This window comes from Coccidioides posadasii, chromosome 2 (genome assembly GCF_018416015.2).
Source record: "Coccidioides posadasii str. Silveira chromosome 2, complete sequence".
Lineage (NCBI taxonomy): Eukaryota > Fungi > Ascomycota > Eurotiomycetes > Onygenales > Onygenaceae > Coccidioides > Coccidioides posadasii.
The window spans coordinates 149,365-173,712 of record NC_089408.1 but is presented as its reverse complement, the minus strand read 5'-3'; the positions used below and the strand labels follow the sequence as shown (position 1 = coordinate 173,712).

The following is a 24,348-nucleotide window of genomic DNA, read 5'->3' as shown; positions in this document are numbered from 1 at the left end:
TTGATGCGAGGAAGAAGAACGAAACTCTTGTGTCGTCGCAACGCCAAAAAGGGAGCTGAAACCTTTGAAGTGGACGTTGCGCTGTGGTCACGTGGCTCCCGACTTGAACCTTCGCCCTTCTGCCTGGTGACGGCGACGGCGAGGTGGGAAGATCGACGAGACAGCCTCTCTCTCTGTATGTGTGTGTGTCGTGGAATCTTCGGCCGACATGCGCATGGTAGACGTATGTACTTCTTCCCAAGGCTCACTGCTTCTGGACGCAACCTTCTGTCCTCCTTGTAGAAGTCGTCCGGTAAACTTGAGGCTCCTAAAATCCCGTCGCGTCCATATTCGCGCGTCTTAAAACGAACTCCTTCAACAATCGGCGGCAAATATCCAAAAGGGGGTCCATGACAGTACTTCTTGAAGCTCCTGGCTATTTTATGAGAATCTAAAATCTGCGCAGCACATTTGACTTCTCTATTTCGAGTTATTCGTCATGTCGCTCGGAGGTACTGGTCCATAACCCCCCAACACCTTAAATTGGCTAACCACTGACCCTACGCAGAAGTTGATACGATACGCATTCTCGTCTCAACCGACAACCATGTCGGATACAATGAGCGTGACCCCATCCGTGGAGACGACTCCTGGAAGTCCTTCCATGAAGTCATGTGCCTCGCCAAGGATCGCGACGTCGACATGGTGCTGCTCGCCGGCGACCTGTTCCATGAGAACCAGCCGTCGCGGAAGTCCATGTATCAGGTCATGCGCTCTCTGCGAATGAACTGCTACGGTGATAAGCCGTGCGAGCTGGAGATGCTGAGCGATGCCAGCGAGAATTTCCAGGGGCCGTTTAATCATGTAAACTATGAGGATCTGGACATCAATGTTGCCATTCCCGTGTTTTCAATACACGGGAACCACGATGACCCCTCCGGGGAGGGCCATTTGGCAGCGTTAGATATCCTGCAGATGTCTGGCCTGCTAAACTACTATGGACGGACGCCGGAGTCCGACAATATCCAGGTCAAGCCCGTCCTGCTCCAGAAAGGCCGCACGAAATTAGCTTTGTACGGTTTGAGCAACGTAAGGGATGAGCGGCTCTTTCGAACTTTCCGAGATGGAAAGGTCAAATTCTTTCGCCCGTCTATACAACAGGGTGACTGGTTCAATCTTATGAGCGTTCATCAAAACCATCACGCATACACAGAGACAAGTTACCTCCCCGAGACATTTCTACCAGGATTTATGGACCTCGTCATTTGGGGCCACGAACACGAATGTCTGATAAATCCTCGCTTCAATCCAGAAACGAAATTCCACGTTATGCAACCAGGTTCTTCTGTTGCGACCTCTTTAGTTCCTGGTGAAGCGGTTCCCAAACATGTCGCCATTCTCAGCATCACTGGGCATGATTTCAAATGCGAACCCATCCCCCTGAAGACCGTACGCCCGTTCGTGATGAAAGAAATCGTTCTGAGTGAAGAGAAGGAGGCTCAACGGCTCCTGAGAAAGGAAAATAACCGCACGGAGCTCACACGATTTTTGATGGGTCTCGTGGACGAGCTCATAGAAAAGGCCAAAAATGACTGGCTCGCATCACAAGACGATTTCGACGGAGATGAATCAGAGATACCTTTGCCGCTGGTCCGGCTTCGTGTAGACACTTCCACCCCCGAAGGAGGCAGTTTCGACTGCGAAAACCCCCAGCGCTTCTCGAACCGATTCGTTGGTAGAGTGGCTAATGTCAACGACGTCGTGCAATTCCACCGGAAAAAGAAAGCCACGACAGCTGCTCGCGGCAAAACGGATGCCCCTGGTGAAACTATCTTATCTCAACTTTCCTCCTTAGACACCGTCAAAGTCGAACGACTCGTCCGCGAGTTTTTGACTGCTCAATCGCTGACTATCCTCCCACAAAATTCCTTTGGAGACGCGGTTTCTCAGTTTGTCGACAAGGACGATAAACATGCCATGGAAATGTTCGTCAACGAGTCGCTTGAAAGTCAAATAAAACACTTGATGGATCTAGATCGGGAGAACGAAGAGGGAGATGCCGAGTACGATGAAGAAGAAGCACAGCAGAGTTTGCAAGCTGCCATGGATAAATATCGTGAGCAACTGGAAGAACACTTTTCTAGGGGCAAGGGCAAAAGAAGAGGTGGCAGGAGGAGGTTCAAGCCAAAGCCTGATTTGTGGGATAGTGATTTTGACGGCCCGTGGGAGGATCAACCAGGTGCTCTGATCCATTCAGATGTTGAGGGGGCTCAGAATGCGGGAGAAGAGGAAGAGGAAGAAGATGAAGATGATAATGAAGCGCCTGCCACCAGCCGGAGACGAGGAGCTGTCTCTGCCACTTCGACTCGCGCTACTAGAGGCGGTCGAGGCGGCAGAGGAGGCAGAGGACGCGGTGCCGCATCATCCAGGGGTAAGACAACGACGGCATCGACACGCGTTCGAAGCCGACAAGTTATGCCCGACGATGAGGACGACGAAGAAGAGCCTGGTCATGATGATTTGTTTGTACAAGACGACGCCATCGATAACTCGGCGTCGGAAGCCAGCAATGCCTTCTTCTCACGGCCCCTCCGAACAACACCCCGCTCTCCTGTTCCAGCTCCATCTTCACGAAGCCGCAAGACATCATCTACAACCACGACCGCATCAACCCGCAAGGCTCCCGCGCGCTCCACAGCCGCTACCCGCTCAAAACAAACAACTCTGAACTTGGCTCGTACCTCTCAGCCAAGTCAAAGTCAGACAATCACTGGATCGAGTAATGCTAGCGGAGTGGGTAGACGGCCAACGCGAAGCGCCGCGGCGAAAAAGAACATTGTGATTAGCGATATTGAGGATGACGAAGATGACGAGGCGTTTGAGCCTGTGCAGCCGGCTAGTATTAGGAGTCGGAGGAGATAGTCCTTGTGCCCTGTTAATGTTCGGAGTTTTTGGAGATCAAAGTCAAGGGAAACAAAGGGGCGTTCACAATTATATCATTTCTCAACAGCAAAAGAACCCAAAGATGTATATGTCCAATAATCAAAGGGAAACATAAAATCATATTATCATATCACTTTGTTTACATCACAACTTCCCCCTGTTCAAAAATTTCACCGGTATATCCACCCATCTCGCCCTCAAATACTCCGCGACGTTCTTCCCCAAGAAGTCTACCGTGCTAGTGATTCCAACTCCGCGATCTAGCAGATTTCTAAACAGGAAATGTACACCACGCAGATTCGGCAATTCAAAGCGCTCGATGCTCATCGTGCCGTCTTCACGCCACTCCTTACCGAGAAGCTCCCGCGCCTTATCGACAGATAAGAGGCTTCGCAGCCAGGTGTATTCGTCGGCGTGACGGACCCAGAAGCCACAGTTGGCATCAGAACCCTTGTCGCCCGAACGTGCGTGCACTATGGAGCCGAGCGGCGCCCGAATCGTTGGCCCAAAATCCGTGAGAACGTTGGCTAGCCGGCCCGTTACCGGTTGTGTAGGCTGCTGTGCGGGCCAGACTTTTGCCTCCGATGGAGGTGCAATGTCGAGGACAGTATTGAGCCAGGGAAGATGCGCTTGATGCTGCACGTCTGACTGGGGAAGGAGAGTGACATAGTATTCAAAGACAGGCTTGGGGAATCCTTGACGGAGATCGAGGTGGAATGTAGCGCCGGGATAGCCTTGCATGACATTGTCTATGATCTGGCGAACGAATTTCGTCGGTGCGAGATCCTCAGCACGGGGAGCCTGTGCGAGGACGCGGAATGTGGCCGTCGCGCTGTTCTGGTCTTGAGGATCGTCTGGGCAAGTACCCAGGACCGAGAAGTTGAAAACGGTAAAGTTCTTCGAATAAGGGGCAAGGAGTCGCCGAATCTGTGCCTCCAGCATTCTCGCTTTGGCCGGGATATCTAGTCCTACCATGAAGTAGATAACCTCTGCTTGGTATCCTCCCCTGGCCGTGAGGCCTACCTTTGTTGTTGGCGGGGGTAGGGCAGACTTGACGCCTTTGACGGCGACCCGGTTGCGACCTACTTGCTCGAAGTGGATATCGGATAGTATAGCCGTGACATCTGAGTTGAAGTAGATCGGCCCTTGGATCTCGTAGAGCAACTGGGACGAGCAAGTATCAATCGTAACGGCTCCACCAGTGGAATAAGATTGCTTCGTGATAATAACTTGGCCCTCGGACGAGATCTCAGCAATAGGATAGCCGATATTAGTCCAGCCGTCCCCTCCAGCATTCTCCAAACTCTTGAAGCCAGTGAAGTTACCACCACAGACATAATTGCTGCACTCGATAAGATGGCCCGCTACGAAGGCATTTGCAAGCTTGTCAAGATCGGACCTTGCCCAATTATGCCACCAGAGCGCCGCACCGATGACGGGAGAAGCATCGGAAACGCGACCACAGAGAACGATATCAGCACCCTTGGAAAATGCAGCAGCGATTCCCATTCCGCCCAAATACCCCTGGGCATAAATAGGCTCGAAATCCCATTTATCTAGCGTCTCGCCGGTGTAGATGTTTTTAAAAGTCGATTTTCCAGAGGCCAGGGCTTCTTTCACGGCGGGAAGGACTTCATCACCGGATATCCATGCAACCTAATTGCTGAGCATCAAAAGGCATAAGAATCTGTAATGCAGTGTGTCATACCTTTAGATCAAGTCCCTTTTCTCTAACCATTTCCGCAACCACATCGTAGAGAGCTTTCGTATCCGTCACGCCAGCATTTACCGCAATCTTGATTTTATATCTAGCCAGATCTTCCAGTGCTGGCTCGAGGGCCTCCAGGAATGAAGGTTCATATGCCGGACCGCCGGAGACGTTGATCAGGCCAGCTTCTGCGGAAGACACAGCTTTCTGATCAACCCGCCGGGCTGCAGCCACAGCCATGTTGTATTCGCTCATGTAGTCTGATATGATAACGTCGACCGGATCCTTGGGATAATTCCGCGCGAATTCGGCCATCGCATGACGGCGGTCGGACGCAGAGCCAGATGCTCCTGTTTAAACGAGTTAACGCCGTTCTAAGCCCCTCGATGGAAGGCAGAAACGAATCGATATCTTTACCTGCTATCCGGATAGGTCTTCTGCTCTGGGCTGCCATAGTTTCCGTTTAGCCAGCAAGGTCAATTGAGATGGGTTATTCAATCGTCATCCTTTTCAAATCAAATTCATATGATGGAGAAATATTGTTATAATATAATAGCTCCGTTCTCCATTCGGCATTCCCAATCCGAGGCTATCTCGGCATCGGCGTAGAGCGGGAATGGCTGTAGTTTTCGGCACCCTAGAGTAACCATGGTGCACGGGAGATCCCATAGTGAAACGGGAATCGGCCCTCCTCAAGGCTGAGGCGGCCCATTTCATTCTTGTCCTGCTTTTCTCAGACGAACCAGTCATCCAGTCGGAGCAGTTCATCTGAAGATGGTATTGTGGGGGTACTATGTATCCTCCAGACGGGACCGATTGAGGGGTTAGCTATGGAGCTAAATCCTCACCATTCCCCAGCAGCGGAGAATGTCTGATGGTGTTCAGCGGCGGAACCATGGAATTCAGTTTCCGATGATGTCTCCATATACAAGTTTGCAAGCAGCGAGCCGAGATGTAGCTCTCTCAGGACAAGAGCTTGAACTTCGCTTCCATGGTGGCTTGGAAGCGATGTTAAAAGGCCAACAACTCGGCTCGGATTTACATTTCCACTTTGGAGGCTTGGAAGGCAAGGGGACCAGACAGTTGGCTAGCTAAATACCTAGCTTCTCGACTCGAGGTACTCGAAGGGTTCAATCAATTCATGCGAAGGTGCAATGACATATTATTAGTCTTGGGTTGTCATCGTTGTCGCTGTCCAAGCAGATTGTGATGGTTCACACCATTCAATAAATGCATCAAAGCCTTGACCAGAGGCTGGGATATTTTGTAGCTTCGGACAACTTAATCTAACAAGAAAAATAATTAGCCGCTTACTTTTTTCCTAACAGAGTAAAATATAACCCTGTCAAAGTATGCCAACTGGGGGCCAATGCGCCGGTGTCATCTAATGGATGGATAGGTAGGCAACGGTTGTCCGAATTCAATCATCAAAGGCATCATATCGTAAAGAGCGCTAACTACGGGGGTAGAGGTACTAGGTATATAACAATCATATAATCATCTTATCGTCAGAACCTCGTCCACCCATTTACCCACATCACCGCCACCGTCAAACATGTCGACAACAGAGTCACCCCGACCAGCTCCAGGGCCCTTCGCTGTCTACATAGCCATATGCGGGCATCGACGGCCCGCATCCCACGATCTCTCATGGCGGCCTTCATGCCCGGGAGGCCATCCAGGCTGTCGGCATTGAAATCTCGCTGGTATGTGTGAATTTGGTTCTTCGCCACTACCACTGCGGCGAAGTGACCGAGGGCGCGTCGGTCTTCCAGGTAGGGTTTCGGCTCGTTGGTTTTGGGATCGGTGGTCAGTGCGAGGCGGGGAACACCGAACCCACACGATGTTTGGACCTACACAAGGAGGATATATATATTCCATATGAGGTCATTCACACAAAAAAAGGAAGGGGACATTGACTAGGTGGTTGGTTTTTCTGTGGAGTACTATATGGCCACCATACCTTGAAAACATCCAACCTCATCACCGCCCGCGCCCCCTGCACGAACTCCTTCTCCAACGCCATCCTCCCGAGCATCGTCTGGAAGGCAGGCTCGTTCCACTCGGCGACCTCCCCGCGGCAGAACAGCCTCATGATCCGCGGGCTCACGTCGAACGAGCAGAACATGATCGTGCACCGTCCATTCTCGCGGATGTGGCTGAGAGTCTCGTTGCCGGAGCCCGTCGAATCGATGTAGGCGACCTCGTTGGGGTTGAGAACGGACAGGGAGGAGGAGGGGAGGCCCTTGGGGGAGACGTTGATGTGTTTCCCGGTCAGGGGAGCGGAGGCGACGAAGAAGACGGGCTGGGCGAGGATCCAGTCCTGGAAGTCTGGGCTGATGGACGGGTAGTATTTGACCATTGTGAATGGGCTTTTGCACTTCAGCTGGAGGAGGAGGAGGAGGAGAAGACGGGGGAACCGGGGAAGACTGTCAGCTGGCGACAGCGGCAGCGGAGGGAGGAGTATGAAAAGACATGATTGGAACACAACTGGAGGGCCAGGCAGCGCGGAACCCTAGGAGTGCCACACATCATGCCTACGCCGATCGCGCCGTTTACCGGAATCTTCGGCAGCGGGTAAGTCTCAAGCAGGCTCGTATTCCGGTACGATGTCAGAGGGAGCATCGCAGGAAGAACAAAAAAAAAAAAAAAGAAAAAATTAAAAAAAGGAAAAAAGAAAAGGGACAAATTCGACAACTATCTCAGTTAACTAAAGAGATTAAATGGAAACGAAAGAATGTATGGAGTACTCTGCATGACCCCGTAACTACTCCGTACTCCATAGGTACTTCATCCGACACGTGTGTAGTTACAGTATGAGGGGGAAAAGGTTTAAAACAAAAAAAAAAAAAAACAAAAAAAAAGAAAAAGGAAAAAAGAAAAAAAATTAAAAAAAAAAAGTTGACCGTCCAGAATCCACGGCCAACCCACAGTGAACAGCCGATGTGATCTGGTGCCGCCATCCCGGAGTGGAGGTGTCTCTGCAGAATTGCTTCCCTCAAGCGTCGCCTCCATTGCCTAGCGCGCCACAGCCGTTCGTGGATTGCTCGCACGAGTGTGGGAGAACCAGAAAAGACGCGGTCCATTAAATAAAACCACGCCCGGGTCGCGACTCCGGGATTCGAACCAGGCACCGTCTCGTCCTTTCTGACTAAGCAGAATTCATGGGTTGGCTGCGGGTGTTGAGCAGACAGTCTTCCAATTAGGCCATGACAGCTAGTTAAACATTTGTCTTCCCAAATACACTTTTAAACCACATAGCACAGATCTTCCGCTTCCAGGCCCACTTAGACACTACAACAACACCACAACAACTCACAACACAACAACTCACAACACAACAATTCACAACACAACCACTCTGCAGGTGTACTTTCACTACAATGGTATTTTTTTCCGTCATAACAACATTAATTTCATGATATAGCGAGAACAACCCGATGATGCTTGCTAAGATACAACCTGGTGAAGAAACAACAGCAGGAACAGGGTCCAATTTTCACACAAACCCCATTCTGAACTACAGAGCTAGCTGCTCCGCTCAACCAAACATCGCGTCTCCAAGACGGATGCGGACGGCCTTGACCTGCGTGTAGTTATCGAGAGCGTATTCTGCAGAACCCATACCAGTCAGTCCGCTGTCCCACCACTTGCGTGAACAAAAATTAAAAAAAAAAAAAAAAAAGAATCACTTACCGCCCAGCTCACGGCCCAGACCGGACTCCTTGAAGCCACCAAACGGCGTCTGGTACGAGAGGAGGTTGTAGCAGTTCACCCAGACGGTTCTACATCCTCATCAGCCATTATTTCTCTCAAGAAGGGGGGGGGGGAAGAGATGAAGAAAATGTATCCGGGAATATCGATTTCATTCTCTTTCTCCTTCGACTTACCCTGCTCTGATTTCGTTGGAGACGCGGATGGCAGTGTTCAAGTCCTTGGTGTGGATGGCAGCCGCAAGACCTAGCAAGACCATAAGAGTCAGTCACCATGGAATCACTCTCACACAAAAAAAGGAAAGAAAGAAAAGAGAAAGAAGAGAGAGAGAGAGAGAATGGGTCCTCACCATAGCTGGTACCGTTGGCGATCTTGATGGCGTCCTCCTCAGTCTTGAACGTCTGGATCGAGCAGACAGGGCCGAAGATCTCCTCCTTGACGATGCTCATATCTTCGTTGACATTGCTGAAGATGGTGGGCTGGATGTAGTATCCTTCGGTGCCGAGGCGTTCACCGCCGATCTCTACCTTGGCGCCAGCCTTCTTTCCCTGGTCGATGTAGCCCATGACGCGGTCGAACTGGAGCTGGGAGATCTGTGGTCCCTGGAAGGTCTCAGGGTTGAATGGGTCACCGACCTTGTTCTTCATGGCACGTTCCTTGAAGCGCTGGAGGAAGTCCTCATAGATGCCCTCTTGGACGAGGATACGGCTGCCGGCACAGCAGCACTGGCCGTGGTTGAAATAGATACCGAAGTTGACCCAGGAGATGGCGTTGTCGATGTCTGCGTCGTTAAAGACGATGTTGGGGGACTTGCCACCGAGCTCGAGGGTGACCTTCTTGAGGTTGCTCTTGGCGGCGGCCTGGAGGATCTGACGGCCGACGAGGGTGGAGCCGGTGAAGGCGACCTTGTCGATGTCCATGTGCGAGGAGATGGCGGCACCGGCGACACGGCCGAAGCCGGAGATGACGTTGAGGACGCCTGGTGGGAAGCCGGCCTCCTTGACGAGCTGGCAGGCGTAGAGGGCGCTGAGGGGGGTCTGCTCTGCGGACTTGAGGACGACTGTGTTACCGGTGGCGAGGGCGGGGCCGATCTTCCACGCCCACATCAGGAGGGGGAAGTTCCAGGGGATGATCTGACCGCAGACGCCGACGGCCTCGTGGCGGGTGTAGTTGAAGGTCTCGTGGTCGGTGTCGACGACCTTGCCGTGGAGCTTGTCGGCCCAGCCACCGTAGTATCTGATGCAGCCGGCGGAGTTGGCGACGTCGACTTTCGCCATGGAGACGGCCTTGCCGTTGTCGAGGGCCTCGATGGCGGCGAGGGTGTCACAGTGCTGCTCGAGCAGGTCGGCGAGCTTGTTGAGCATGCGTCCGCGGTCGGTGGGGGTGACCTTTTTCCACTCGCCCTCAAAGGCCTTGCGGGCGGCGGCGACGGCGATGTCGACATCCTTCTCGGTAGCCTCGTGGACGGCGACGATGGGTTTCTCGTTGTGAGGGTTGATGGTCTCGAAGGTCTTGCCCTCTACACCCTTGACGAACTCATTGTTGATGAACCTGGACGGCCCCGGGGATTAGCGGTGAATTCTGTGATTTTGAAGGGAGGGAGGGAGGCACTCACAAGCCGAGGGGCTGTTCGTATGTGCAGGAGGGGGTTTCGATCTTCTGGAAGAGAGCCATTGTTGCTGTGGAGTGGAGGGTGATTGAGGATGAAGCAAGGGAAGAGAAGAGATTTGAGGAGTTGAAGGTGGAAGAGAAAAGAAAAAGGAACGGAGAGAGAAAGAAGAAAAAAGAGAGAGAGAGAGAGAGAGTAGAGGAAAGGTTGGCAAGCTGCTGGGTCGATCCTTAAAATATGAACCGGCAATACAACAAATAACAGGGCAAGATGGGACGAAAGCAAAGGAGGGGGGAGCGGGGGAAGGCGCAAAGAAAACGACGAGAACAACCCCCAGGGAAGGGAAGGGCAAGGGAAAAGGGGGGCAAGCCGTTTCGGCGGGAATTTTGGTTCAAAGGTGGGGTAAAAGTCAACTTTTTTTTTCTCTTTCCCTTGCCATCCCCGGGGCGGCTCGCAGGTACTTTCCTCTTCGGGGGTAGGACAGGGGCAAAAAACTGGGAGAGAGAGGGCTGCTCCTGCCTCTTATCCGACCCCCGTTTATTTACACAGTACAAACTGAATGTACAAACGTATGAATGAATGTATATATGTACAAATGTACTCCGTATGTATGGTACAAATGTATGTATGGTACAGGGAGTACCGGAGAGTACGGAGAGAGAGACAGAGAGAGAGAGAGTGTACTTGGGTAATGATGTAAGGGAGAGGGACATTCTCAATGCAGGACGCCGGTAGCCGGACAGGGACGCAAACTCAACCCCACACAAACCTTGCCCGCTGACTCCGTGGTCTGTGTGTAGAACTCTCTCTCTCTCTCTCTCTTTTCTTTCACTCGTTCCGCTGCTCCGTCGTGGGGAAAGAGAAAGAGCGTTAACCGGCCGAAAAAAAAGGAGCGTTCGCCCGCGTTCGGTTCCCCCGCCCAATTAACCGCCGTCCTCCTTCCTCTGGCCCGCCCGCCCCAGCTCGCGATGGTTCACGCCTCTTCAAAAAGGGGACGCGAACGCCGTGGAAGTGCATTTTTTGCGGTGCGCTCTTCTTACAATTCTTCTCCCGGTCCTTCACACATTCTTGAATTCCGCCCATCCATGTTTTGGCACTTCCGTCGTGGGGTTTGTATCCCTTTTCGATTTGTGTTTGGGTTTTTCAAGTCGTTGTCTAGCCTCCCACCACCACCACATCAAGTCAATTTCTGGAAAAAAAAAAATGACACAAATTGTCACACACACACACACATTCTCTCTCTCCACCCAAACTGCTCGCACGGAGTTTCTGCCAGCCTTTAACCCCGCCTATCGCCGCTCGCCAAGACTAGTTACTCTTTTTGATTAGTCATCCGCTCTTCGGCTCCGTATCAACGATAATCCCCCACCTTGTTCGGTCGGGATGCAAATTCTGTCAACTATTTCTTTTGCATGTCCGAGTTGCCGTGTCGTCGCGAACGGGGCAGGCTCCCCATACCAAAAAAGAGAGAGAGAGAGAGAGGGTGCATAGCCGTGGCCACAGGCTGCCTTTCTGCGCTCGAGGACGGTGAAACATAGAGCTTAGGTGGGAACATGGTTCGAGTTTACTCTTAACTTGGACCAGAGCCTCCCTCGTACACAAGATAGATTCAGACGCACACACACACGCACACACGCACACAAGCATATCCTGGAGCCGGGACCCTAGACCAGCGTATCCAATCAGGATATGCAATTAGCATCGCACCGGACCTCGTCAACTCAACACCCCTGGCTACCTCGAGGGTTCTTAGACGCAGTGTAACTCGACAGATTGCCCACGGACGCCTTGAGAAAAGAAACACGAAACGCCGACTGGAGGGATAGCTGGTCTTTTGTCACACCGCCAGCGAGTGAGAGGACGTGAGACCCCTGGTGGCCGTCCCGTTGCCCAGTCTCCTCCATCGCCTTCCCAAGGTCCCCTCTGCAAGTACTCCGTAAGACGGTTGGTTTTTTTTTTTTTTTTAAAAAAAAAAGGTCTCTCATGCACGGACGCGTTATTCTAGCCTGGGACACTGGCCAGGGGACGACCGGTGGTTGCGTCAATGCGGCAGCTCGTAGCGATGCGATGTGTGTCCGATCCCGATCCGTTATCGCCCTGCAGTATTCCGATCAGCAATTCCGCTAAAACGCTTGTAGTGTGTCGGGGGAAGGGGATGTCTAGTAACCAGCCATTCGTCCATGCTCGCTGAAGATCTCCCATCGACCGGGAAATGTTTTCTGCATGCGGGTCTTCATTGTGCGGAACTCACTCACATCCATGCAGATATTTGAAAACATCACACCTGGTAATCACTTGCAGAGACAGTACACAAATTAGCCCAGTGGATCCGCGTCAAATCTGGTTTGTCGTCTCGACGCAGGAAGACCGTGACTGATTAATTGAAGACACGGGAACGCAGTGATCCATAAGGCTGCAGGGCATCCAAAATGCTCCATGGGAAACATTTCCTTTCTCCTGAGAGTTACGTAAAAGAGTTTCCATTAGTTAGTTACGCGCAGCTTGAACTTCCGACTATCCAGTCGATCCCATAGACACTATTCGAGCCGCGGTTGTTGAGGAGGATGCTGTCGGGCAGCGAAAGTTGATAAGCTCATAATTAACTAACTAGTTAGTTACCCCGGACAAAGGATGGAGATGCCGACAGGAAGATCTGGAAATCAATCCGTTTCCTCGGTATGGAGATCGGTGCAAAAGGGAACGGGCCAGCGGAAAGTTGATCTTCTAGCTGTGTAATTCGTTAACTTAGTTTCGCAGTTTTTAGTTAACTTGTAGTGAGTTAGTCTATGCAACAAGTGAAGAGCTGTGGGAAAAGCTTTGACCGCCAATATTCTCGAAATGAGGAAACACAACCTCGAGCCAACTTTCAACCTTCTCATGTTCAACGGCCATATGGAATGGATCAGTGACCACTTAGCATTGCAGTTCATCAACCAATATGTTCAACGCTCATCTCAGTTCAAAGTTAAGAAAAATTAAAATTGAGGAAAAAAAAAAAAAAAAAAAAAAAAAAAAAAGGGAGAAAGAAGTTTTGAGAGAATAGCTAAAATTACAAAGAAGGTATCAAAAAAGCACGCCAGCCAAGAGGTAACTAACTAACATCTCAAGGGGAATTTAAACAGATTGTGAAAAATAACCCGTGTCCATTGTCCGGTGTTTAATTATATACATATATATATATAGCAATATTACATTTATTTTCTGCCCTTCGCGTCCTTCACTTCCCCGACATCGACGTTCTTCGTGCCGATGTGACCGACGTCCGAGTGTTCACCCGGTCGATGTCGAACGGGTTACCCTCGTATTCACTGAACGTCTCAGACAGCCTCGACGCTATAGAGCCGGTTCTGTGTGTCCTGTGTGTTCTGTGTGTTTGCTGTCTGCTAATAGACCGAATCGGTTCGAGAACATAGTCCCGTTGTCCTGCATCTTCGTCGGCGGATCCGGGCTGGCCAGCTTTCTCGTCTTCTTTGAGCGCAAATTCGCGCGATGCTTCCTCCTCCTCTTCTTCCTTCTCCTCCTCCTCCTCCGCCTTCTTGAGAGCTTCTTCCCTTTGCTGGAGACTCGATTCCTGCAGGCGGCGCATGAACGCTTCGGCGTCGGCAGCGAATTTACACTTCTTTCGAATCGTCGCGCCGTACTTGAAGAAAAGGAATGGGAACGGAACGCATGCAAGTGCCAGGAACGCAGGGATGCTGGATGCCCAGTGAATCCCAAGGTCTTCATACATGTATCGTGTGAACAGCGGGAAAGCAGCGCCGAAGAGCGATCTCAGAACCGAGTTTGCGGCAAGAGCTGAGGCTGCATAGATGGTGTACGAGTCGATAAGATAGTTCATCACGCCTAGGAAGACGAGGACCATGCCGAAACCAAAGGGAACGCCGGCGGCGATGGACGCGAGCCAGTGGATGGAGGGATAGTTGGTCCATGCGAACCAGAAAAGACCGATGGGAATGGCAATGCCGCCGATCATGGACGGAGGCAAGCGGGCCTCAGGCGGTGCGAAGCCATGGTGTTTCTTTGCGAGTGGAATGTAGCGCCTGTTGTTGTCGATGATGTTCAGGGCGGCAGCGATAAGCATCCCGACGAGCACGCCCAAGAACGCAAGGCCTCCGATGCCCTCATTCCAGCCGCGGATCAGCTGGTACACGAATGGGAAGGCCCCGAACAACATGTACAAGGTGCCGTACACGATGGCGAGATACAGGGAAAGCAGGAAGACGATCGGCTCGCGGAAGAGAAGGATCCAGGGGCGACTGAGGGCGGTAGCGAAGGCTTCGCTGACAGTGACCCGGCCCTGGTCGATATCTATGCGGCTGCGATATACCTTTCCAGAAAGCTTTGAGAGGGTGTTTGCTCTCTTGCGAAGAAGCACGGGAGCATATGTCTCTGGGACCAGCAAGGTGCCAATTATCCAGAGCACGCCGGAGAAGATGGCCAGAAAGCCCTCGACCCATCTCCAACCTGCGTTCATCCCGAGGAAACCACCGATGATTGGGCCGAGAACGGGACCCAAGAACGGTGCGATGGAGAACATGCCCATGGCCAGGCCACGGTGAGAAGCGGAGAACATATCGGCGATGATTCCGCCGGCGTTTGTCAGCGGCGACGAGCCGAACGAGCCGGCGAAGAATCGAAGGATGATCAGGGTCCAGATATTTTGACTTCCGGCGGCGCCGGCGTTGAAGGCGGTCAGGGCCATGTATGTTCCGCAGAAAAGGAGCTGCCGTCCGTACAATTCACTCATGGGCGCCCAGATCAGTGGACCGATAGCGAAGCCGAGAACGAAGAGGGAGACACCCAGAATCATGACCTCACTGCTGACGTTGAACTCCGCCATGATCTGGTTTCCACCGCCGGTGTACGCGGAGGAGATGAGGGCAACGGCGAGGGTCGCCATGGCGACGAGCATGGTGATGGACCATTTCTTGACGGTGGAGAATTGGAGAGGGTTTCGGGGGTCATTAGGAATCCATTCGACGACGAAGGGATCATCTTCGGTGCCGGACCCCTTGTAGGGGTAGTCGATGACCTCTTGGGTGACGGCGCCGGGTTCGATGACCTGGCGCCAGTAGGGTATTTTTGAAGGGCGCGGTGATTCGTCGCCCATATTTGAAGCGGCGAGACGATTTATCGGCTGGGGTAGTGACAAATCGAAGCTGATACTTCAGGTGTCATATAAAAGGAAAAAAAAAGGGAAAAGAGGAAAAAAAGAAAAAAGGGAGACGGTTGGGAAGGGGTAACGAGCGGGAAACGGTGATTGATCTCTACTTAAGACTCTTGCAGCGAGACAGCAACTCCCACACTGACGGTCAAGGAGGCAAAATCTCTCGAAAGCTCCCCTCTATAAGAAGATTTCTAATCACAAGTGTATAGGAACAGAGACAGCGGCCCGCCGGTTGATTTAACGAGTGGAAGGTGAGAGGTAAAATATTAATATCGCGACGTATCTAGATGTGCTATGATGTATGTATGTACTGTACAAAGCACACAGGGAGGGATCGAGCCTGATATAAAGGGGAGGAAGAAATCAAAAAAAAAAAAAAAAAAAAGAAGAAGAAGAAGAAGAAGAAGAAGAGAAAAAAATATGCCTAGGCATAATGAAGCTGATCGGATATTCTCAAAAGGTACCTTTTTTTTTTTTTTGACCAGGAGAGTAGCCATGGAATGGCTCCGGTCAAACACCAAGCTTTTTTCCGGGTGGGCGTGGTCGGTCGGGGGGCGAAAAAGGGTACCGTACGGCAAGGCCGACTGGTAAGTAGGGATGCGCCTGGAGCAGCGCCCACGGGTCGGAGGCCAATGAGATCAGTGGCTGGAGCTTAGCCCGCTCAAGCTTGGGTTGGCGTTGCCGGTAGGGCTCAAAGGCCCATACTACGGAGTAGCGGTTCGTGGTTAGGGTTGACAAGAGAGTCGACGAGCTTGTGCACTCTCTAGCTCTCCTTTGTCTGTTGGTGATCTCATCAAGCTTCCCGATAGTTACTTTTCTGCCCTTTTTCCATCTTTTTTTTTTTTTTTTTTTTTTTTTTTTTTCTCTTTTTTCTTTTTTTTTTTTTTTTTCCGTTTTTCTCTTTTCTCGCTGGGCAGCGCAGCTGGGCAGGCGGCGGTAATCAGCAGCCGATCAGACGAGAAACATGACGTCATTCGCCGCAAGAGCTAACTAAGACATTAAATGCATAAATTCATGTAAGCAGCCCCTTATGCAAAGTTCCTTCTGTGCCTCGGCTCGTCCAAGATACTGAGGAGGTACGACAAAAAAACATAATTTGAGTACGGAGTACTCCGTACCGCAGCATTAATGTATTCCAACACGCTGCACAACCCTATGCAAGAAATAATATATACCTTGATCGTTGCCCATACCTCATGCGATGATCCACCCTCACATCCTCCCATGGACCCTGTCAGTATCATCTTCACACTTCTCCTCGATCGAGTTCAGTCCATACTCCCAGGAGGCATGGATGTACCCCGTACCTGTTTGGTACATTCAAACCGGTCTATTGATATTCCGAATGCCGACTGTCGGATCGTTCTTGCCGAGGCTCAAACTTAATTGCAGTGAATTAGTAATCGAAGAGGCCAATCACAACACCGCAGTGCGAAATACGAATACGGCTTCCCTGCAAAACAAAAAATTGCAAATCGGCGTCGGGATCACAAAACAAGCTGTTTTCGGCATCACTTCCGGGAAACATGCTGGGATGATAAATATGTAATATGCGCGATGACAACATTCCTCGCAGTCCGTGATCCGCTGCCCCGAGTTGCATCACCACTATAAAGTGAGGAGGAGATTACGAGAGTATACACATGTAGATAGTTAGTTACTTCAAATAGTTATATGACAATGAATACGGAGTACTCCGTAGATACGCGTGTCGGGAGTGGATTCATCTTTTCAGCACCGCTCCACCGACAGTCGGGATCGCAGCTGCAAAGGATGGATCTAGACCAGAGACCCCTTCAGCTCCGATAAAGCCCTTCTCTTTTTTCATTTCTGATATGGAACAATTACCCTGCCCACGATCAGCTCACTTATCAATCCACTTCAACATGGTCTCTTATATCTAAAAGCTGCACAGGTCAGGGGCCATTTTCGTCCAGGAAATTAAAGGACATGCGAGAAATCGTCCGGTGTGACTACTTTAAGCTCAGCCACCAGTGTGTATTAGGGAAGAAGGGCTATCCTTCTTTTGCAGTTTTGGTGTCTCTGTTAGAGCTGACAAGGGTACTCGGTTCGGAGTTGTACCCACCGTGAACTCAACCCATCGTATGAGATGTGATCGGAAGGATCAAAGGCCGCTGCCTGCAAAAAAAGCGTCGAGAGCCTCCGTGATCTCCGACGAATATCTCATTGCTTGAGAAATAAAGTCGTCGCCCGCCGCGCCAAAAATTGGGTAAATCTGAAATCCACTGTACCAATTTGTGTATATTGCGCGACGCACTGGCTGTCGCAGTTCATTGGCAGGCCTGCATAATATCAGGACCATCAGGGCTCAATTCACAACCCTGGAGATGCTCTCATTTAACCACCACCCAGCTTGAAGCATGCCATGTGCGATCGCTGGGAAAAGCATGTGAGCTGGGTCCCAGATTATCACTTCCGGGAATTTAACCAGCAAAGGAGGCTGAAGGAAAAGAGAAAGAATGAAATGGTGGTGGAGAAAACAACCTACTATCCAGCATGTCTCAAACTCAGTGTCCGCGCAGCTCATAGCACCTCTCCTACTCCACCTCTGTGAGCTCTCGGAGGCCATTGCCTCCCGTGTGGCCTGTTGTCGCTGTCGTCGTGAGTACAAGTGGGATTCTTCGACATGCATCACCCGGAGGTTGTTTGACACACGCGTGGAAGGAGTGCCCAGCCCAGTTGCTGGGGCTAGTTGTATCCCGTTGCAGTCTCCCAGCGCCTTGAATTTCCTGTCGCCTGTCGTTGTCTATAACAATTGACAGCGATATCTCTCGGAAGAGAAGATCCCCTTTGCATAGCCCAAGATGTTAATAATACAGAGAAGAGATCAGCCGAGAGGTCATGACCGTTTTCGGACTCTCACAATCATATGCACAAGGCTGGTGGCACAGTTGACAAAAGATCATATCCCATATTCCGTCCAGGCGTTCAAACGCCTAAACCAAAAGGATGTCGCTTTTTTGTTTCCCTTATCTTATTTTCTTTCCGTCTCCTTCTCTTGCTTCCAAGTCCAATAGAGCCGTCCTATCTCAGTTGGTTTTTTGAAAAGCCAGTGGCTGGAAGACTGTGATGACGACGATATAGAAGGTGATCATATATCAAAGATGAAGGTCAAGAAAGTGCACCCAGCTGGCTTACGATGTCATGGCCATACAACGGAAGTAAATTTTGGTGCCAGGTTGATCAGTGCTGTGTTTCTTATCAAGTGCGACACTCTTATTACTTCCTAGACTCGTCGTCGAGTTTTAGTATCGGCAATGAAGTGCCGGGATATCAATCATTCTTGTCAGCCCAAGCTGTGAAGACCTGAACAACCATCGCAACCCATTCGATCGACAACGACGGGGATGCATCCCCCATCCGGGTGCAAGTAATTCGCAAGAGTAACAAAGTCAGGCTCTGTAAAAAGAATATAAGCCAATTAGACGATCACAGGCGAAGGTTCGGCATAAACTTCAAGTCGACATCCGAAGCTACCAGAGACACCGTGTCGAGGGAACAGCATGTCTTGAAGGGAGGGGATATCCGTCAATGGTGTGATTCGGCCACGCGATCGCCTCTGGGAGGTATTGAGGTCACTGGAATCTTCCAAAAGGCCAATCGGACTTCAACAGGTGGCTTGGAAAAAGACGGCAATGCTTCTGCAGGTGGTTTGATAGTTGATAACTTTTGCCATTCTCTGTTCGCCGTGAATCGCTGCCCATTAACAGCAAGGGTGGAAGAAGTTATGGCTGACCTCCAGGACCCAGCTAGCCATGAGCTACCGAGCAATATCCCGAAGCACACCACGAAATGATCTCAAACGAGCGTGGGTAACATTTCATTTCCTGCTGCAAGCATCATGCTTAGTGACGGAAACCCAAGAGGAACGGCCAGACAATGGGCTTGTCAACATCGGAGAATTAATGCCATGGATGATCGGTGGAGGCGGCATACAGCACGGACATCCAGGGTTGCCGCGGGGGGGGGGGGGGGGGGGGGGGGAGAGAAAATGTACACCGCAAAACGGGGTTTATTAACTGACAGACAAGAGTATGCTCACTTGGAAGAATGTGTCTATAGAACCCTGAACTGCATCTAATCGCCCTTGTTATACTTTTGTTTTTAGACATTAAGAAACTAACTGGAGGTACTCAATAATGTTCATGTGCTTGGGATAGATCCGAGCGTTTCCCCTTTGATCAGTCTTACTTTCCGGATAACTAGCCGGGCTTGACATTTGGACGGACATGGTTTCTGTTAGGGAGAGGGGAATGGTCACACGGAATGCCCCAGGCATGCCATTGACCGTTGCTTTCAAGCCGGGTTCCTCTGCTATGTAAGCCCCGTCTGCAGTTACAAAGGTACTACCGTCCCCGTAGAGAAAGTCAAGCTCCAGCAGGCATTTGATGCTTATGCGATGCTTGACCCGGAGCCAACAGGCTACAGCAGGGTTGAGATGAGAGCTTTAAAAAAAATTCCGCCAGCTCGCAGATCTCACACAGGCCCAAGCGGGTTGCCCCAATCTAGCCCTAATCGCAACAGGGCCGCTCAAACTCGGCGGAAAACCACTGTCCATCGCTTCCCTCGACTATCCAGCATTTTCCATGGCAAAAAAACTTTCAAGCAATTCTCGACACGCTGGAAGGTTTCACTGCCTAAGTGCATAAAAAGTTTCTTGACCCCCCCCCAAGGTCAATGTTTATTGATTTTGTTGTTTTTTTTTTTTGCTCTACTCCGTATCCCGGTTACAGTTAAAGGGAGATATTAGCCCTTGATAACATTCATCAGTTTACTCGTTGAAGGGGATGTGAGTATTTTCCATATTCAGTTATTTTTGAGAAACATTTCTTGTCTAAAGGACCGAAATCGCTAATATGCGGGAGCATAAATATCTACATTCAACAGCGCTGGGGCAAAAACGAATAAGCACGGAGTCAAAGCATAGTGAGCATGGTATCAGCTGTTGAGAAACTTCCCAACGCTGTGATAACATGCGCTTATTTGAAAAGGCTATGCCTAAGGTTTGTTGGTATTATTTGGTGTGATGAATTAACAATGAACGATATTGAAATCAGCTGCTGAGGATAAAATCCACTCTAGGCTGCTGCTGCTGCTGCTTGGATGGTGTTAATAGTATTCGCGGAGGGAAGTGGTTTGAGAACCAACAGTGTCTAGGATGCTTGCCTTTTATATAGAGTCAGGGCGTGCTGACTTGGTTCAGCTAGCCGTGAAAAGATGGCAGTTCACGGCGCTGAATATCATTGTTTGTCGATGTTGTTGTCAAGTTCCGTTTCGGCAACAGCCATCATAGGTCAGATCGCTAATCACCGGCATAAGTGTGCCGGTAAGAGCTCTGAAGAAAACAGACACTGTGCTCCTTTGGGGAGAACGGTGTTTTCTTACCGTTCCCAGTTGAGACCCCATTGGAAAGGGAGAGAGCTGACCTCATTTTCTTCTTCATAATTATCGAAGAAGAGAGCCAGAGCTCTGGCTCTGCTTCACCGGTATTGTTCGTATTGCACATCCAACAATGGGCCGAGCATGTCGAAGAAATCTTGGCCACCGGACCATCCTAGCTGGTTGGGACCCAAGCCAGCGAATGATATCAACGGGTCGGTTTGGAAGGTATGCTGGTCCGGGATCACACCCATCGTCATATACGCTGACGAGTCAGGTGCCGAGCTTGCAGGACTGGTGACGAAGCGTGAATCGTAGTCGCCGCTGGTGAGTGCTTGTGGGAGTGACATTTGCTGGGCCATTGATCGTTCGAACGATTCTGTTACAATGGGCTTGGTTTCAGGGGGCATGCTTTCGTGAAATTCGAATGGCTGCCGCCCCATCTGGCCGTTGTTGGGAGTGATATGCCCACTGAGAGACGGCTCGCTGGTCGGGATCGTCACGCGACTACGAAGACTCGATACAAGTGCCTGGAGGAGCTCGCCAAATCGGTTACTCAGGTGAACGTCGTCAACAACACAGGTGCAAAGAGCCTCTGCAGTACGCTCAACTAGTGTAAGGGAGATTGCGGTTTCGCTATCTTTTGCTCCGAGAGCGTAAGCCTGTATGAAAGCGGGTAAGCACAGGGTAAGACCATTCGATCCATAAAAGAGGGGACGAACCTTGAGACAAAACATGGCACCAGCGAGAATTCTCGAGTAAGTTCGGACGGGGACATGCTTAAGCCGGTCTTCGGGGAGGAGTTCCTCCACTACTACTTGGAGCATTGCTCTCGCGGCGTTAACCACTTCCATGAAATATTCCTTGTTTCCCTCATATGGACTGAGTAGTGCAGAGAGTGGAAGTGAACCCCCTTCTCTTGCAACACGATTGTAGTGTTCCACTACGGCTTGTAAGGCAACGCTGTTTATATATACTCGAACGTATCCGAACTCGATGGCAAGTATTAATCTCATTGCTTTGGAAACTAGGGCGGCTAGTCAGCATGCATGCATGCGGTTTTAAAACAACTGAAAGAAAAATAAAAATAAAAAAAATAAAAACGACAAGACTGAAACTTACGTTTAGAGCGGTCAAATTCGCGCTGCCAATCCTGGAGAAGAGGATTAAGCATACGAAGAACGGCAATATACTCGCCGCTGTTGATGATGTCGCGTGTTCTCTCTCTCGAAGGAAAGAGGAGTTCGTTTCCTCTCTTCATCAAGGACGCGACGCCGACCCAGCAGCGGATCGTATCACCGTGTTTTACGCTGGCATCGTGGTCGGTGACGGAAACATTGGTCAAGTTTTTCCAACCTAGACGCATTTGTCAAAATTGTCCTAGAAACCGAAATCGATAGCATTTGCTTAGAGTATTTTCTTGGGCAAAAACCCACCTAGCCGGCCCGAGGTTTGGGTCAGGTAGACCCAGAGTAAATGTTGGACGAGATACGCCCGTTGGCTCGAGTGTGGATTGTTCCAGATGTCACGTCGGGATTCTCTAGCACCGATAGTGGTGTTGTCGTATTCGTCGAAGATTCCGAGTTCGACGGCCAGGGCCAGAGCATTCCCCAGCATCGACCAACACATTCGGTCAGATCTCCAGACGGGCTCCAGCCAATCGATCCGAATGCGGCCGCCAATTCCTGACGTGCTGGCTCTCGTGCGGCGAACCTCGTCCTTGACGATAATGCTGTCCCCATCATCTCCGGCGGGGACGTGCAGCGAACGCGGATGCCACTCAGACAGGAGGAGTAGGGCCTCGCAGGTGCCAAGGGTGCGAAGGCTCCCGAAGCTGGAGCCGGCGAGAGCGGATTCACAGGACTGGGTGGTCATAGTCTCCGTTGCGGTTCCGTTGTCGTGGGTCGCGGCGCTGAACTGCTCCTGGCCGAAGATCATGCGAGAGATCATGCCCTGCAGGTGCTGCCACAGGCGCTCGTGGACCATGTAGGAGCGTGAGACCGCACCAGCGCCGGAGAATTTCATGTAGCGAGATGCCAGCATCAGGATAGTGACAGCAAGTATGGGTTCCTCCTCCAAGAGCTTTCCATGCATTGACTGATCCTGATAAGCAGTGGAGGAGATAGGGGTGAAGGGGGCTAAGTACTTGTGAAAGTAGTTGACCAGGTCCAGGGCTTCCTCCGCAGTGAAGAGACCGGTGCGTACGAAGCGCAGGTTGGACCAAGGCTGCAGGGCGGTGCTCGTGGTGCTGCCGTGGTTGCTCGGCGGGGCGGAAGGGCGGTTCCCTTCGTCGGCGGAGGCCCGCAGGCGGGAGGGGTTGGAGTCGTGGTGGAAGCCGGTGACGCGTTCGCTGTGACGACCGGCCTCCCACAGCAGGTTGAGGGCATCGTGGGAGGTGTAAGCGGCGTCGCGCAGCAGGGCAGCGGCAGCCTTGTCTCCGCCTGCGGCACCGGACAGCGGAGCATCAGTAGATATCACGTGACTGAGGAGCGGAAAACCGGGTTTGATGGCGGGAGGAGGATTACCAGCAGAACCCACACTATCAGTGCGGCCATGGGCCGACAGCGGCAGCACGTTGACACCGGCGAGAGTGGCCAGCGTGCCGTCGAGGGAGACGATCCTCCCGATCTGGGGGTGGTCGGCGGGGACGGAGGCGCCGGAGGATGTACCCGACTTCTTCTTTCCGCGGGTAGCGGAAAAGTGGCAGAACTTGCGTTCCCGACGACATCTTCCACAGGGACCCTGATGCGGGTGATCGACGGAACCGAGATCACATCGGACTCTGCGCTCTCGACACGGAATACAGGCCTATATGGGGGCGAAACGGAGAAGAGAGATAAATAGTTCACCAACTGCACTTGAAAATTTATTTCGCCCTTTTCTTTTTTTTTTTTGTGCCGTTGCATTTTATGATGTTTACACGAGAGCAGAGAGGAGGGGAGAGAGACTTGGATACATTTGAAGGCTAGCAGAGGACAATGGGAGCAAAGCCAATGAAATCAAGCGATGCATACCTGATAAGCCCGTTTGTGCACCTTTGCAGGAGGAGGTGGTGGCGGCGGCGGAGGAGGAGCGGTGGGCATGGCAGCAAGAGGGAGGAGACGATATGGCGAGGGAGACTTCAACGCGACCAATGGATAACGGGCAGATAGAACATGTAACGCTGAATACGCATACTCGTGGGTGAGGCAAAAGAACAGGATAGTAAGACAATATACACAAAAAGAAAAGAAGAACAGAAATATGACAAACAAATATAGAAAAGAAAAAAAGAAAAATAAAAATATAAAAAAAGAAAGGAACAGAAGAGGAGGAGAGGGAAAACAATCACCGAGCGAGGGAGTGAGTGAAGGGAGGGAGGAGGCGATGGGGGCATGATGGGGGGGGCGTGTTTAGTCAGGCAGGGCAGGTACCTTAGTTAGCCCGGTACTCTTTCAGCTGTCTAGGGCGGGCGGTCTGGCTGGTTGTGTGACTTCAGAGTAGAGCGGGCAGTGGACCCATAACTCGGTACCTAAGGTGCTCCGTAACTTTACAAGTAGTGCCAAGGCCCCCCAGCTTAAACCCCCCTCATCTGACAGCTGACTAACGTCGAAGCTTAGTCACTGCCGAAGGATGGCGCTAGTCTACATGGGGCAATGGCGCGGGGTGACCGAAAACAGGATTGGACCAAAAAAAAAACAACCCCAGCCTTTTCTTTTTGGCTCCTCTTCACCCCCTCACACAGCTTTCTTCTTTTTGCCGGGAGTCTCAGTTCCCATCAAACTAGGGGCGACCCTCCTCCGTCCATCCCATCGATCTGGATCCCTCCGGCATGGGGTCTCTCTGGTC

At 51.3% G+C, this 24,348-nt stretch overlaps 8 protein-coding genes across 8 annotated transcripts; 2 read left to right on the top strand and 6 right to left on the bottom strand.

Moving 5' to 3' along the window:
* Nucleotides 1–478: 478 nt before the first annotated feature.
* MRE11 (meiotic recombination) lies at nucleotides 479–2,901 on the top strand (the record flags this gene model as incomplete). Its single annotated transcript, XM_003069042.2, has 2 exons — nucleotides 479–491; nucleotides 548–2,901. 2 exons carry the CDS (start codon nucleotides 479–481, stop codon nucleotides 2,899–2,901), a joined length of 2,367 nt encoding a protein of 788 aa, XP_003069088.2.
* A 165-nt stretch (nucleotides 2,902–3,066) lies between these two features.
* D8B26_002558 (uncharacterized protein) lies at nucleotides 3,067–5,084 on the bottom strand (the record flags this gene model as incomplete). The annotated part of the gene is made up of 3 exons (XM_003069041.2): nucleotides 3,067–4,578; nucleotides 4,631–4,980; nucleotides 5,048–5,084. The coding sequence occupies 3 exons, from the start codon at nucleotides 5,082–5,084 to the stop codon at nucleotides 3,067–3,069; spliced, it is 1,899 nt and encodes a 632-aa protein (XP_003069087.1).
* A 917-nt stretch (nucleotides 5,085–6,001) lies between these two features.
* D8B26_002557 (uncharacterized protein) lies at nucleotides 6,002–7,166 on the bottom strand. Its single transcript, XM_003069040.2, has 2 exons — nucleotides 6,594–7,166; nucleotides 6,002–6,483 (listed from the first exon to the last, which is right to left on the bottom strand). The coding sequence occupies exons 1-2, from the start codon at nucleotides 6,990–6,992 to the stop codon at nucleotides 6,139–6,141; spliced, it is 744 nt and encodes a 247-aa protein (XP_003069086.1). The 5' UTR covers nucleotides 6,993–7,166; the 3' UTR covers nucleotides 6,002–6,138.
* A 359-nt stretch (nucleotides 7,167–7,525) lies between these two features.
* ALD5 (aldehyde dehydrogenase (NAD(P)(+)) ald5) lies at nucleotides 7,526–10,503 on the bottom strand. The gene is made up of 5 exons (XM_003069039.2): nucleotides 9,960–10,503; nucleotides 8,694–9,895; nucleotides 8,521–8,590; nucleotides 8,327–8,415; nucleotides 7,526–8,242 (listed from the first exon to the last, which is right to left on the bottom strand). The coding sequence occupies exons 1-5, from the start codon at nucleotides 10,016–10,018 to the stop codon at nucleotides 8,172–8,174; spliced, it is 1,491 nt and encodes a 496-aa protein (XP_003069085.2). The 5' UTR covers nucleotides 10,019–10,503; the 3' UTR covers nucleotides 7,526–8,171.
* A 418-nt stretch (nucleotides 10,504–10,921) lies between these two features.
* D8B26_002555 (uncharacterized protein) lies at nucleotides 10,922–11,236 on the top strand (the record flags this gene model as incomplete). The annotated part of the gene is made up of 1 exon (XM_066123872.1): nucleotides 10,922–11,236. One exon carries the CDS (start codon nucleotides 10,922–10,924, stop codon nucleotides 11,234–11,236), a length of 315 nt encoding a protein of 104 aa, XP_065979947.1.
* Nucleotides 11,237–13,170: 1,934 nt separating this feature from the next.
* Nucleotides 13,171–16,119, bottom strand: MFS2_2 (MFS siderochrome iron transporter 1; the record flags this gene model as incomplete). Its single annotated transcript, XM_003069038.2, has 2 exons — nucleotides 13,171–15,112; nucleotides 16,112–16,119. The coding sequence occupies 2 exons, from the start codon at nucleotides 16,117–16,119 to the stop codon at nucleotides 13,171–13,173; spliced, it is 1,950 nt and encodes a 649-aa protein (XP_003069084.2).
* Nucleotides 16,120–17,449: 1,330 nt separating this feature from the next.
* D8B26_002553 (uncharacterized protein) lies at nucleotides 17,450–17,773 on the bottom strand (the record flags this gene model as incomplete). The annotated part of the gene is made up of 1 exon (XM_066123871.1): nucleotides 17,450–17,773. The coding sequence occupies one exon, from the start codon at nucleotides 17,771–17,773 to the stop codon at nucleotides 17,450–17,452; it is 324 nt and encodes a 107-aa protein (XP_065979946.1).
* A 2,204-nt stretch (nucleotides 17,774–19,977) lies between these two features.
* Nucleotides 19,978–23,776, bottom strand: D8B26_002552 (uncharacterized protein). The gene is made up of 5 exons (XM_066123870.1): nucleotides 23,535–23,776; nucleotides 21,957–23,328; nucleotides 21,643–21,876; nucleotides 21,243–21,547; nucleotides 19,978–21,182 (listed from the first exon to the last, which is right to left on the bottom strand). Exons 1-5 carry the CDS (start codon nucleotides 23,601–23,603, stop codon nucleotides 20,622–20,624), a joined length of 2,541 nt encoding a protein of 846 aa, XP_065979945.1. The 5' UTR covers nucleotides 23,604–23,776; the 3' UTR covers nucleotides 19,978–20,621.
* Between the last annotated feature and the right edge of the window lie 572 nt (nucleotides 23,777–24,348).